The following is a 15,363-nucleotide window of genomic DNA, read 5'->3' as shown; positions in this document are numbered from 1 at the left end:
CATTCTGGTCAGGAAGAAGAGCAGTTCATACCTTACACATCCTTATGTTTTCCTGAGATAAGCTTCAGCGGTGAGTGGGTCGTGGGTCCCAGGATTCTCTAGTTAGAGAGAACTCAACAGGTGACATTAGGAAGTGGGAGGATGTCTGGGGTGAGGTCGCAGGGCAGCTGCAGAAGCCAGTGGGGAGCACAGCCCTTGCTACTGCTGTCCTCCCAGGGGATTCGGAGAGATTTCACCCAGGGAGGACACAGGCCCCAGACCCACTCCACCCCGTTCTCACTTCCTCTCTGGATGCCAAGAAAACACTCCGATGAGACATTAGGAAAAGAACTGACAAAGATGTTCAAGTCACAGGGACACCGTCGCTGCCACCCCAGCCTGCACCTCCATTAGCTCCAGGCCCAAGCCATCACTCTGCCCAGCTGACAGGCTTCGCACAAAGGGCAAGAGGAGAACTTTCTCTGCAAGCCAGTGCTGGAGCACAGCCGGTGCCTGGAAGACGTTCATTAGTTGGAGCCAGGACTATAAATTGTGTGTCTCTTGAAACGTGCCTGTTTGTGCTGATTCATATTTCAGATGTGACTGGATCAAACGCATTTTTTTTTCTCGACTATTTCAGGATAAAAGTCAACACTATCAGAACACCCGGGAAAGCCATTCCTCTGCTGGGTTTTGGTCTTTCTGAGAAAGTACTTATTGTGTAATACTGTGATCTTACATGATCAAAGGGTGCCGCTGGCCCTTTGACGCGAAATAACAAAAGAGACGGCTGAAGCTCTCCTTAGGAACATCTGCACAGACAAGAGGAGATGCTTCGGAATACTTACACAGACAGCCTTGGAGGGGGCAGCAGCAGGTACACAGCTGTATTTGCCACTGTAGCTGACCAGGCTACCCAAGGTACAGAGGAGACACTCAGCTCCCAAAGACTCACATACTACTCTGAGGCTAGAACAGTCGTGCCCAGAGTTCGAAAAGCTAAGAAAATCTAATTAACTAGTCATGAAAAACATGCTAATTGCTTGTCCAACATTGGGGAAAGACCTGCTGTTGTCCCATTCTTCTGTGGGAGGGAGAATGCCCCTGTTGTTAGGGGACAGAGGAAGAGAAGAGAGTGAGCCATTGGTGGTGGAATAAAGATGGATATGGAAATAAATGAGAGATAAGGCCCCAGACAGGTCTGTAGTTCATAATTTCGGCTCTTCAGGAGAGTGAGACAGAAGGATTGCAAGCTCATGATCCATCTGAGTAACTCAGGGAGACAGAATCTCAAAATAAAAGTTAAAATATGGTCTGGAGATGCTGATCAGTGGTAGAGTGTACGCCTAGGATGTAGGAGGCCCCAAGCCCAATCTCAGTACCACCAGGAAAGGGAAGAAAGGAATGAGGGAGAGAGGAAGGAAGAAGCCTCACCGTGTGACATGCAAGTGATCAATGCTGTGGGCTTAAATGCCTCCCATGTGATAACTAGTGTCCTGTCCGAATGGATTTGTCCTGTAGATCTTTTTTCTACAGCTTTACCTTGTGAACATTTTGCTTTCTTGTTTCGTTGCTGTTGTTTTAGTTTGGGTTTATTGTTGTTGTTATTTTGTTTTGTTGAGATATATTCTCACTATGTCTCTGGCTGACCTGGAACTTCTTTGTAAGCCAGGCTGGTCTTGTACTCACAAAGATGTACCAGGCTGTGATTCCCAGGTACTGGATTAAAGGCATGTGCCACCATGTCTGGCCCTCATTTTTATTATATTAATTTTTGGCATTTAAAAAAGCAATAGCTTTAATGGGATACAATTAACAGGTACCACATAATTCATCTGCTAGAAAATACAAATTTTAATGACTTTTCCTGTATTCACAGATATCAGCAACCATTACTACAATCTAATTTAAATAATTTCAGCATCCCAAAAGACAGCTCCGATCTATTAGCAGTGGTTCGCTTTCATCTCCAACCCTCCCATCCCTCAGGAACACAGAATCCACTTCTGAGTCTATGATTTGTCTCTCCTAGATGTCTCCTATCAGTGATATCAAACACCGCAGTCTTCTATGAATAGCTTCATTCACGTGCCACAGCGTTTCACAGGCTCATCTTGTAGCAGGTAAATTGCAGCACTGTGTTGACATTTCCTGAACCTGTATTTACATTTCCTAAGGGTCCACTGTTTACTTCTGCTGGGGGCTTGTGAACTCAAGTCCTGGTTCAGAAAAGGCAGTTTGATTTTTGTCGGAAGTCTATTGACACAAAGAACTACTCTGTATATTACGAGTTCTATTTGAATGTTGTGAATTTAAAGAAAACTACCTTTCTGAAAACCCCTGAAGCAGGAGTTGATGGGAACGGGCAGCTCGTCCTCACACAAGTGGAACGCAGCACCCCTGCGACAGAGTGTCACACATATGGATATTCCTGTTCCTCACATCTAGTTACTGAGTGCCCACTGCATGGAGGACACTACTCAAGACTTCTGCTTTAGTACTTACAAAAACAAACTATTAAATAGAGTAGTGGACTTAATCAGGAGGGACTGGGAGAAGACAGAGAAAGGAAGGAGAATCCAGGGAAGACTGAAGAGAGACAATGCTCCTAAGTTGTGTGATGGCTTCCCAGTCATTGTGCTGGATCATTCTCAACATCCAGGTCTACTGATAAAACTTCTTTTGCATATGTAGACAGCTGTCTAGGGACAAGTGTTGGACTTCATGATGATGCAAACCTGATGTCCCCTTCAGTAGACCATACCTCCAACTTTGATATTTTCCTGTGAAGTAGATTTTCTCCTTTAACATTGGGCAACAAGCCACAACCCCTCATCAGGCTGGTGATGGCAGGGTGGAATCCAGGGCAGCAGCCAAAATTACAGTATTCTGTGCAGCTAAGTCCCAATGCTCAGTAGATCAGATGTGTTCCGTGCTTTCACAACTTACAATAGTTTACATTTGCTGTGTGTGCTTATGTGGATGCAAGCCATAGCTAGGTGAGGAGATTCTGACTGCGTATTACACTGTAGTTAACTTAAGGAGCTAGGCCTCTGGGTAAGAAAAGTATCAACAATGGCAGTCCGTAGAACTGTCAGCGCTAATTTAAAGTGGCATTGGCAATGTGGGGTACACATGGGCTGACTTGGTTCCATTATATGCCAAGGGTTTAAGAGGATGTTGAAGAAGAGCTCAACATCTTAAGCAAAGCGCATACAGACAGCAGATCGTGAGCTGAGTTATCACACCTTACTCAGGAAGGGAACTCACAAAGCCCCTTTCTAGAATGTAAGTATCTTGAAAGCAGAGATTTTAATGTTTTTCCCCATGAATTTCCCAGTCTCTTGCACAGACACTTACAGGTTCAGTCCCCACAGTCTTATTAGCCCATTTTACAGACAAGACACTAGAAACTCAGAGCAGTCCAGGTTAACAGAGCCCACGGCTGCTGGCAGTACCTCGTCAAAGGTGTAGAGGTCAAATGCACCCGCCTCTGTTTACAGACCCCAAGAACTGGATGCTAGAAACAGGTCTCTGCATAGGAGAGAACAGGGATCCACTCAAAATAGATGGCATTCATTATTGGGAAGATGCATAGCTCAAACTCCAGATGGAGGCTCCAGGAACCTCTGAATGACTCGGCTATTCATGAAAGGGAGGTGCTGCAAGGCATCTCCTCCCAGAAAGGTTGCTGTGAGTTTTACCAAACACTATGCTAGTGTAGTAAGTACAATGCAAAGCTAAATACAGACTACAGCAACCAGCAGGTTCTTAGGCCAAGTGACTTTCAGACTTCATGATACCCTGCATGTTTACCTGCCTGGCATCTGCTACGGTTGTACCTAGCCATAACCTGACATTAGCTATGTCAGCGCAGTTTACAAAACCCTTGTCAGTTGATTTTTCCTCAAAGAAAGAATTTATACTGGGGAAAAAGAGGGAGATATGTGGGTTAGTTTGGCAAATGAGCACAGGGCCCTTGGGTGGCCAAAGTTCAGCCCTAGGGCATAGTAATGTCACAGAGAAAATGAACTTCCTCGGTCACAGAGTACCTTTAACCCAAGAAATTGATCATGAGGGAGTTGGTAGAAAGTGTCATGACTTTAAGCCAAAGGGGGCCCCAACGAGAAGTCACAAATCAAAGGGCACACGCTGTAGAAGACACCACAGTGCCCTCTGCATATGAAAACCAGCAAATAATAAACACGCTTTAATGTTCCCAATGCTATCCGTGGGGGCAAGCAATGTAAAAAAAAAAAAAGAAGGCTAATTTTTGTATAATAAAGTGAATTTGAATGAGCAACCTAAATCAATATTAGGCAGTGGTATTATGTGTAATAATATCTACACATCATTAGCATAATCCCAAGTGAATTCTTTCATTACCAAAAGTAATGCCAGGCTTGACTTTTCATTTCCTTTGGTATTAACTTATATGCAATATAAATTTGGTTAGAAACAACTTTTGTTTGAAAACTGATCTACTTCCACTCTCCATGCAGACACAGACACACAGATATATGCACGTGTGTGCGCATGTGTGCGTGTGCGTGTGTGCATGTGTGTATGTGGTTGTACATATACGGACTGGCAGCAGGATGCCTCAGTCCAGACACTATCAGAGGAGCATCTTGCACACAGGCAGAGGGAGATGGGCCCCTTGTCTCATCAGTCTCTCTTCCAACTTGAGAGTACTGCAGACTTTCTTTGAAAGGACGTGTGTACACAAATCTAAATACAGGTATGCAAAATCTGGGATTTGAGTGGCTCTAAAACAAAACAATAAGAACGCAAAACCCTTCTATGCAAGAATCTGACGAATGCCCCAACCCGCTCTCTGTATGGCACTCCAGTCCCAAACCCCTGTACAGATTCAAGAACAACTAATGACATTTCTAAGTCTGGGACTAAAATCACGACCTGGGAAACCGGACTCAGCTGTTTGAATGGACAGAGGGTCACTTTCTGGAAAGCATACCGGGAGAGACACTGGGTGTGCTTCAGCAGCTTGTACTTGGCAGTCATGGTGACAAAGGCTGGAGCAAGATTGCCCACTGGAGCCACCCAGACCAGTTTTGTCTGCTGCAGAGATATTGTGAGCCACACATACAATATTAAATGCACTAGGAATCACACTAACATTTAAAATTCAAGTGAATTTAATTTTAAAGTGATTTTATTTAATCTAAGTATTATATTTTCAATATCTATTTAGAATTTTTAAAGGTTAATGCGATAATAATTTTCATTTGTTTCTGCTATATCGTCTTTAAATGTGTGTTGGTCAGTTTTATGTTAATTTGACACAAGCTAGAGACATTTGGGAAGAGGAATTCTCAGATGAGAAAACAACTCCATAAGACCGGCCTGTAGGAACGGTGCCCTCTGGACACAATAGGACGGACATACATATGAACTCACAAAGACTGGCAGCATATACAGGTCCTGCACTGGTTCTAGCCTGATGGGTCCCAGCACTGGGAGAAGAAAGAGGACATGGGATCCTATCCCTAACCAAAAAGCCATCTGCAACTGACACCACTGGCAAGGGGAAACTTCTTTTCCTCCAGCGGCCTGTCACTGGGAAACCAACCACACTCCAGGGCAGGCCCAATGCCCAGTAGTAGCTGGCCAATGCAAGATGAGCCCAATGATGGTTTTGTGGACTCTTTGTTTCATTTTAGTTTGTTTTGGCACTTTTCTACTTTGTTTGTCTATTCTGATTTTCACTTTTGTGAGGTTTGGTGTTGTCATTGTTTCTTGGTTTTGTTTTATTTATTTTGAGAGAACATAAAGTTGAGTGGGTGGTTGGGAAAAGTTGCGATGGGGAGGGGAAATGATCAAACTATATTGTATAAAAATGTTTTCAATAAAAAATAAAAAAAGATCGGCTTGTAAGGCAGGTGGATGAGGCATTTTCTTGATTAATGATCGACATGGGAGGGCCCAGCTCACTAGGAGTGGTCCTAACCCTGGGCAGGTGATCCTTCTTTTCTAAGAAAGCAGGTTGAGCCAGCCAGGAGGCAGCACTTCTCCACTGCTTCTGCTTCGGCTCCTGCGTCCAGGTTCCCACCTTCAGTTCCTGCCCTGACTTCCTTCAGTGATAGTGACCTGAAAGTTGTAAAACGAAATAAACCCTTTCCTCCCTAAGATGTTTTTAGTCATCAATAATTCAGAGACTGGCCATCATTCAACGACCCTTGGCCACACGAGGCTGCCATATTGATCGGGGCCGATCTAGGTCTGAGAACGAGAGCCTTATGGGTAAATCTGCAACTCCTGCATGCTGAGAGAGGCAGCAAGAGACTGACTCCCGAAGCCAGGTTCTTGTTTCTTATTTCTTAATCCCCACACGGTCTCTTGGGTTTATTCTTTAGAAATAAACCCATTTCAAGCAAAAGCACTTTACACAGCTAGCATGGTACTACCTGAAACGATAATGAAGCTCCAGGTTTCATTTCCTTGAAGCAGTCAGTACTATGGCACATGGAAAGATCAACTGTGGGCACTGTGAAACCAAGGACCTGGGCCTCCAACGAGTAAGGATTGCATAAGATTACCACCCCAGCAATTCTGCAAATCCTAGACCCTAAAGCTATGGTCTGAACGCATGTTGAGAAAGAACAGGCTACGAACACCACGGTCTCCAGGCCATTGGTTTCTGAATCCAGTGGTCTTTCTGACATTTACTGACTGTTAAAGACACTGTCTGCCTCTCTACTTCTACTGTGTCTGGAGGTGCTAACAGAAGTTGAGGAGAAAACCTTCCTTCCCGTAGGAACTCTCACGTTCCTGTATCTCATCTGTAGGCATTTCTTCCAAATAACGTGAGCTTAAGATTCATTTGCATTGTCCTAGTAGTGTTGGAGGAGAACAGTTCTAGACAAACTGCTTGCTGATAGACAGGCTGCTCCAAAGGCTTTCAAATAACATGACTGAGATCTGAAGCCAGTAACCTCAGTCCATACGTTTACAATTTTTCCTATTGTCTTTATGATGCTTTGGAAGAGACACAGTTGAGAGACCCAGACCTTTTCTAGATACAGGCATTTCTTTCCTTGGAGGATGAAAATTAAAACTCACTGTAAATTTTTTTCAAAAAGAAATCAAGCTACCAGTAAGGTAACAACAGTTCTAAAAAAAAAAAAAATGAAACCTCAGAACTAAAGGCTAAAGGAGTTTCCTTGACATTTTAGTTCTTTCTTTCTATCATTGTATTTTAGCCATCACTCCACAGTTCCCCTAAAAGTTGTGAGGAAACCATTCTTTTTGCAATATTGTATCAGTAGTATAAATTATTATTTTAAAACAACCAGTGTCTAATTCTTCTTCATCCACTAATAAATACGAACTCAGCTGAGAAGGTTTGGAGTTCAGTAGAGCTTGGGAGTTGTTCGGCATGAGCCGATTTGCAAAATCAACCAGAAGACATAAACTGGAGACTCAAAGGGACACAGAAGTGTATGGAATTGTCTGTCCTCCAGCTGCTCATCTGTCTTACTTAGCTCCCTGTCTTCGAACTTTGTATACCCACATTATCCAAAGGATGTTTTCCTCAATGATAGAAATATCCCGTGGTCCAATAGAGAAGCCACGGGTCACGTGTGTTTTTGAGCACTCAGACGTTAACGAATCAAATTTTGTCAGATGGAAATGGATAATAGCCACCTGTGGCTAATGGCCACTATGATTGACAGCTGCGTTATACAGAGTTGGAGCATGTGGGACGCACTTCAGTCTTTGTGTGCTCATGACATCCAAGGCCCATTTAAAATACAACGCACTGTGTATATTCTTTTTGGGAGCAATACATACATAAGCAGAACATCCTCCGTGAAGCCAGACAGGAAAGGAGCCTGCAATAAATTCTCTAAGGTCGGTGCCATTCTTTGGCTGAGTCAGGAGGAAGGATGGTGAGTTGGTGTTTGGGAACTGGGGTCCTGGAGAATAGTCAGCCATGCTGTGACCTGGCTGAGTCTCACTGGGCAAACCATCCAGAGTTCTTTGGACCTTGGTCTTCACAGGCACCAGAGGTCAGTATCCACTGAACAACCCCTAGGCTCCAAGCTCCACTGGACTCTGAACTTGTTCAGTCAAGCTCGTATTTATTAATGAACAAAAGAGGATTAGAGGTTGTTTTAAATTAATAATTTATGTTGCTGATACACTATTGCAAAAGGGGTGAGTCTGGGTGATGGACAGGCCTACCTGTTGAAACAAGGCAATGTTGCAACTTATTCAGACCATGTGACTAAACTCACAGATCAATGCCCACTATGCTGGGTGATTAACTGTGAGGAAGAAAGTGGGGTATTTGCACAAGGAGCTGGTGACAGCTCTCCCCGAGTCCCCAGCAGGAAGTACTCTCATAGCAATGGATACATCCTAGGCCATCAGTTTCAGACCCTGAGGGACAGGAACAGAAATCCCTGGCAAACCTGGCCGCCTATAGAGCCAGTACAATCTTAAAAAGAGGCTGGTTTCCTCTCGCCACGGCAAAGGTGAATAAATAAACTCCTGCTACTAACTTGGAGGCACCCAACTGTGCTCCGTTCCACCGACTGGCATGCACCGAGGCACAAGTGTCCACTCTGATTCAGATCCATGGGAAAGAGAGAAAGCCAGCTTTTTCTCCCACACAGCCCATGTAAGGAAAGACAGGAAGATGCCAAAGGATTTAGACAATGTTGACAGCAAAATAAATTGAAGGTGAGGTTTGTGAAAATATTTTTAAACAAAAATATGACAAGCATGTAGAAAAAGAAGGAAAAGGAAGGAAGGAACACAGGCAGGCAGAGAAGGAGAGAAGGAAGGAAAGAGGCAGAATGCTTCCTTTGAAACTAAAATAACACTTCAGAAGCCAGGAAATGCAAACACACCGCTCAGAGACAACTGACCACTGACGGATAGGTGAACGAGATCTATCATTCACCAACTTGCTTTTTCTTTTCTTTATAAATATCTCGGCAGAAATACTGACCTTTTGGCAGGAAATCCTTTCCCTGAACATGCCAGAACAACGCTGTGCATCTTTTCCAACTAAACACCCTGCTGCTGTGACCACTGTGTAGGAACAGGAGACCCTGCTGGGTAGCAGATGGACGTCAGTGGAGGCCAGCGCAGAGGCCAAGCCTCGGGGAGCAACTAAGAATACACACTGTCTAGTTAAAGCATACGCAGGCTGCCATAGGAAAACACCTGATGGTTCCATCCCTCCAAAGCCAAAGGACAGAGTCACCTGTGCACTTCACAGCACCAGGTGGGGGAACCCACACCTCACAAATCATACAAATCAGTGTGTCCCCGTCAAAAACCGAAATTCCTTATCCTCATATCAATCTGCTGCTGTGATGACATAATACTTGAGATACACAAAATAACAAAGTGTATTTTGGCTCATGGTCTCAGAGGCTTCAACCTGTGATCGGGTTTGAGGTCGGTTGTGGTGCAGAACTTCATGGCAGGGAACGGCTGGCAGAGGAGATCTGTTCTTCTCCTGGTGGGCAGAGGGGGAGGGCCATACCCTCCACTCGGTAGGGCCACTATCTCCCAGCAGCATCAGGGCTGGTGACCAGCCCATCAAAATGTGACTTTTGGGCTTAAGATAAAAACCATAACAAATATGTTTAAGAAGACTGTCATTAATCTCTCAGATACTGAACTATTGGGCTCACCTGAGTTACTACAAGTGGGCCATAAAGGCTACTAAATGCCGTTTGACATAAAACAGCCACCAGGGAAGCAGATGTGTCTCACCCAAGAGAATGAAGAGTCTACCTCAGCGTTAATCCTAGTTTTGTAACTTTTTATTATTTTATTGTGATTTTTAACTCCAATTTTTGTGCATGTGGTTTAAAATACAACAGACAACCAATCCTTTCCGCTAATACAGATTATTATGTTGAATTCCCAGCACTATCATTTGAAAGCAAAGCAAGGTCTTTCGCACACAGCTTCCTCTGTCATGGTTCCCTGGCAGATACCAGATATATGCACTTCTTAACTACACATATGTTAGTGGCTGCCATACCAAAGTCCAGGCCTTCCCTCTGCATCTCAGGATATAGAAGACTCTGTGTATGTTAGTGGGCATTCCCTCTCAGTAACAAGAAACATCTCTGCTTACTGTTTCCATGGTCACCAGAGTAATAGCAGAAAACGGCACTAAGCCCCCCCCATCCTCATTGCTGTTCTGTAAAATCCATATAAATATCTCAATCTGTGCAAGAATGTTATTTCAATGAAGGTTTTGATGACTGGACACTGTGCTGATTTTTGCTTTTTTTTTCCTTTTGTAAAAATGATCAACTTCCTTTTAAATAATGCCATGTGCTTATTTTTCCAAAATGTTAAATTTTTTTCCAGGGGGTTTCTTTAATATTTAATATTCTAACTTGTTCAGTTACTAGAAAATATCTCATTTGTTTACTGCATTGCATGAGCTGCTTTCTTTCTTTTCTTGATTGTGAAATTATCCATTTGGCAATCACATTACTAATATGCGAAAAGTTCTTATTTTAATCATAAAAGCAAATGTCACCCGTGATTACTAAGAAAACTGTTCGTCAAATCAGCCAGTTTACTTCTGGATATAATCAAGTACCGCAGGCTCTATTAAAATCTTAACGATACTGATTTCTGTATCTGTGGATATCTTAAAATAATAAAAGGAATCAAACCTTCCTGCCAATCTCGGTGATTGTGAAATTTAATTACCAGCAGCCATCATCAAAACAGAGGCATGCCAATTTCTTTTCCACATAATTGAATCCTCCAGAAGAAAATTCCAAAGAGTTCTCAGAAAATGTGTTTTTAAGTTAATGCTAACCTGATAGCTTCATCCGTTATGTGTCAGTTGCTAACAGGTACAAAGACACACTTGGCTGATATGGCTAAACAACAGCAAGTGAGATTATTCAAGTCAGAGAACCTTGAGCTTACGCAGCGGAAATCACTGTGGTTCTCCTCCTAGCAGGCACCAGCCCGTTCCACTACTCAGCTGCTCTTCAGAGACAGGGTTAAACCATTCCATCCCCTCTCAGCCGCTCCTTGGAGACAGGGTTAGACCATATTGGCACCTTGCAGAAATCAACTGTTCCTTTTCTAGGGCTCAGATGTTCAAGTTCATCCTAGGATTCCAGGATCATCCCATCAAAGCCTCCAGGAGGTGCCCCACCCACCAGGGAAAAGGATCAATGTTCCACGAAATGCAAAGGAAAGTCAGAGTTTCCCATCTTTGTCTTCCTGAGATGCCTCTCTCTCTGCCTGCATTCTGTACGGCCCCTGCTCACCCATCAATGCCCAATGTGTCACCTCCACTGGCCACTGCAGACTGAAGCAATCACTCCCTGCCCTGCACAGTTCTCTATAGCATGCGATGTTAATACTCTAGAACACAGGCTGTGAGTTGCCGTCCATCTCAGGAGGACTCTTGAGACATCTTTTCAATGCAAACACTCAAAGCTACGTCTCAAACCTGAAATATGCTCAATAAATGTTTCTTTGATGGAGTCCGGTCTCAAGATCATATCTGGCGTATGAAGGAAGAAACAGATTTTATGCAGCACCTATGGTTGGAGCCATTATTGAGCGCCTTCATTTCCTTCCTCAAAGAAGATAATCTGTTTGCACCAAACATTCTTTTTTAAAAGGTGTGTGTGTGTGTGTGTGTGTGTGTGTGTGTGTGTGTGTGTATACCTTAAATATGTAGATATGTCTGTGGAGTCTAGAAGAGGGCATCAGATCCCCTGGAGTTAACAGGTTGCTGTGAGTTTTCAGATCCTTCACAAGGACAGCAATCTCTCTTAACCACTGAGCCATCTTTCCAACCTCTACATCAAGCACTCTTATGCATTAGATTCAGCATACTGACTTAATGAGGAAATTGAGGCTAGGAAAGAATTAAGTAACCCACCTCAAGATGCCTCACTGGTCAGCAGTGGAGCCAGGATTCAAATACAATGATCTCAGAAGTTTGGAGCTACAAAGAAAGCTAGAATTATCTCCCTTGCTAAGCCTTGAAGCTCAAGCCTGGCCCACAGTTGGCCCTTCAGATTGGTGACTAATGGGTTTATGGAGTGCCCTACTTTTTCAGACTCTGGCCTCTGCCTGAGAGAACCCAGCTGCTCTGAGAAACAGGCTCTATTCTTTCCTGCTCAACACCTCTCACAGGTGTGAATTGCCTGTGTCCTCTGAATTATTCATTATCCACGCAATGGTAAGTGTGCTTAAAAAGAACTATGATTCCATATTTTGCAAGACAAAGTGTCTGATGAATTGGTGAACAAAGGTGCCTAAGCCCAGAGGTCAGGCTGATTTACATGAAATAGGAAATAGATTCATGTCCACGTTTTTGCATTTCTGATTTCACGCAATTTCCCAGTTTCCAACAGGATTCAAAATAGTGGTCTAGAAGATAGTAGAGAAAGCCCTGGTGAGTATGCCTGCCCTTTCTGCACAACAATTACCACCCTCTAAAGCTTAGCCAGGCTTCTCGAAGCAGCAGAGTCTTTCCAGGGCTGAGTTAGAATTGTTCAATCAGACTGCTTACGCGGTACCAAGAGCTGAAATTTCAGTTGCCACGGCGTCTATAATCCATGCCTCTAGTGTATCCTGCAAGGATACTTCTCCTAGTCCTTCCCAGTGTGTCCCTTTGCTACCCCTTCCCCCTCAGTTCATCCACTGGGCAGTCTTTGGAGAGGGAGAACCATGTGCTAATAGGAAGCCAACAGCTCTGCATTTTAAATTCAATGTTAGTCAACCAAAATGAATTGAAACGCAGCAGCAGTGGTTTGAGGGTACTAAAAATAAGCCGTAGCATTTGCTGAGTTCTCAGAATTAAAACCACAGGCGGTCAACTTGTTGCTGCTCTTAATAGGAGCTGACTGCTCTGCCCACCGGCCGCTACCGCCAGCAGCTCAAACTACGGGACACCTAACAATGCTGTTTTTATTAGCTGTCAGCAATCATTAACGGAAGTGTCATTTCCCTGCAACTAAACGTAACTCCCCCTACTCACACACACACAAACAGTGGATACCTTTCTGGAGAACACCTTGTTGAGACATCACAACTGCACTTGGTCACAGTCCTACCTCGTGTTTAGGATTTGATTAGTTACACATTCATAGTCATGGTTCCCTTTATGCCTGCCTTCCTGTCCAGTGCTGGGTCTCTCCTCTGCTCAGAGGTTAAACTTTGGAGAAAAATAAAAAGAAACCCAACAGGACACCGTACAATATTAATACACTGAGCATTCCCACTAGACTTCAAGACCATCTTGACCCTTGAATTCTGTAATCCAGAATGTCTTACTAGCCACCCCTTCAGGGGTTCTTATTAAAGTTTTCAATGACCAAAAGGGCAATGGAGCTGAGTCTAATGCATCATTCTGATTAGAAACCTGTCATGTTCAGTGGGACTGCATCCTTGGTACTCATGCCTTCGCATTCATTATCAGTTTTTTTTCTCTTCAATTAGACCTGCTGATCAACCATACAAAAGCTGAAAGCCCTTCTTTCACCCAACCACATTTAACACGGAAAATAATCAGAAGCCCTGAAAGTAAAATTATAGAGTACTATAAGAACATGTCTAGAGCCCCCACACACACATTCTCTCTCCTTCTCTCTGTCTCTCTCTCTCTCTCTCTCTCTCTCTCTCTCACACACACACACACACACACACACAGTAAATATGCCAAGAGTCCGATAGGCTGGGCTCAACCTCCATTCCACAATCTACTTCAGTCAGAAGAGCAAGACACATTCTGCTGGCTGCTGTCTCAACCCCTTGCCCCAAGCGAGTGTCTCCAAGGAGCTAATTTCTGAAACAAACAAAGAAATCCGAGTCTGCAAGGAGCAAGGGTTTGCACCCTTCTGCCTTGGCGCTGGGTATCAATGGTAGCAGGCAGGAAGGCAGTTCGGGCGCCCTAGCTTCGCCCTCACCTTCCTCACGCCGCCTGCCCCTGCTCCAGCTGTGCAGAAAGTGCGAGGCTGCCTTGCTGCTTTCGCTCTCCGGGAGCCCCAGACTGCCTGGACCGCACGCCTAGGACGCCAGTGCGTCCCACCTCTGCCCTGTCACAGGTCAGGCGCGGAGGTGCTGGGGCACCAGGATGCCGGTCACCCTAACAAGTGTCCCGCGGGACGCCCTTGTCCCGTGCCGCTCTCCTGGAGCAGGCGGGACGGCCACAGGTAGACTCTCCATCCCCGCACGGGCGACCGCGCGCTGAAACTCACCGGAGGACACGGAGGAACCGGACAGACTGGAGTTGCTGGACGCTGCCATCTCGGCGCCGCGCGTCACTGCTCGCTCAGTCCCAGTGCGGGCGGCGTCGCCGCTGCCCTTGGCTGGCTGCTCGCAGCCCGCGCGGCCCCCAGCCCATGGCAAAGTCCTGGGGACGCGCGGGAAGCACCGGCCTCCGGACTCTGCCTGCACTTCCTGCTCCGCCAGATGACGCGCTGCCGCCGCCGCTATTTATTCGTGCTCGCCGTCCCTCTCGGCGCCTGGGCGCGCTCCGCTGCGGGCGTCGGAGTGGCAGGGGCGCAGCGAGGCCGAGGCGGCTGGGTGGGAGGATGGGACCACCGCTCTCACCGTCCCCGCCTTCCCCGCCGCGGGCCCGCTCCCTGCGCGCGGCTGGAACCTGAGCGTCCCGCGGTTCCCCGCACCGGCTCTCGGGATCCCGCCGCCGCTGCACTTCGAGCGGCCCGGGCAAAGGCGGGGGAGACAGATAGACAGCGACCTCCCCCCTTCTCCCTCCGCCCCAACTCGGCTCGCGCGCGCACACAAAGGAAGGAGAGGAACGCCGGCGCTCCGGGCTGAATTGGCTCCGCGGGCTTGACAGCTCCTGAGCCCCTGGATGCTGGGGGAGGATGAGGACCACGGGGTGGGGACCAGACTGGATTGGGAGCTTGCCCCGAGGTGCTGGGCACGCCGCCAGGGACGCAAGGCGGGCCGAGCAGCAGTGTACAGCGCTGCTTCCCGAGTTAGAAGGGGATATGGAGGGGTCTTAGAAGGAAGGTAGTGGGACTCGCAGCAAGCTCCAAGCTCTAGAGCAGCCGCACAGCGGGGGTGGGGAACCCAGAAAGCGAAGGCGGAGTCACTGAGGACTAGGTGCTGGGCAGAAGCAGGCCAGGATGCCACCAAGGCTAGGGAGTGCCCCTTCCACCAACCTCCAATTTGCCCTTTGTTGCTCAAGAGCCAAAGGTTCCTGCCCTGCCAAAGTAGCATCCCCTAAAGCACCCAGGAAGCCCATCTGGCTACACTGAAGTCCCCCAGCCACTGGCAGGGACCGTGCCCAGAAAGTCCACTGGGCTTCTGAGACGGGTCTTCAAAGAAATAGAGATATCCCAAAGGTAGCATCAGACTTAAACAAAGAAAGAGGTC

At 46.1% G+C, this 15,363-nt stretch overlaps 1 protein-coding gene across 1 annotated transcript in view; it reads right to left on the bottom strand.

Annotated features, from left to right (window-relative positions):
- Chn2 (chimerin 2) overlaps window positions 1–14,677 on the bottom strand; it is a 279,371-nt gene extending 264,694 nt beyond the window's left edge. The window contains exon 1 of the mRNA XM_075955097.1: window positions 14,217–14,677. Within this exon, the coding sequence (XP_075811212.1) occupies window positions 14,217–14,265 (49 nt within the window). The 5' untranslated portion in view covers window positions 14,266–14,677. The remainder of the gene's footprint in view (window positions 1–14,216) is intronic.
- Between the last annotated feature and the right edge of the window lie 686 nt (window positions 14,678–15,363).

This window comes from Microtus pennsylvanicus, chromosome 21, assembly GCF_037038515.1.
Source record: "Microtus pennsylvanicus isolate mMicPen1 chromosome 21, mMicPen1.hap1, whole genome shotgun sequence".
Taxonomy (NCBI): Eukaryota; Metazoa; Chordata; class Mammalia; order Rodentia; family Cricetidae; genus Microtus; species Microtus pennsylvanicus.
The sequence above is the reverse complement of the archived record's forward strand: the minus strand, read 5'-3'. Positions and strand labels throughout refer to the sequence as shown.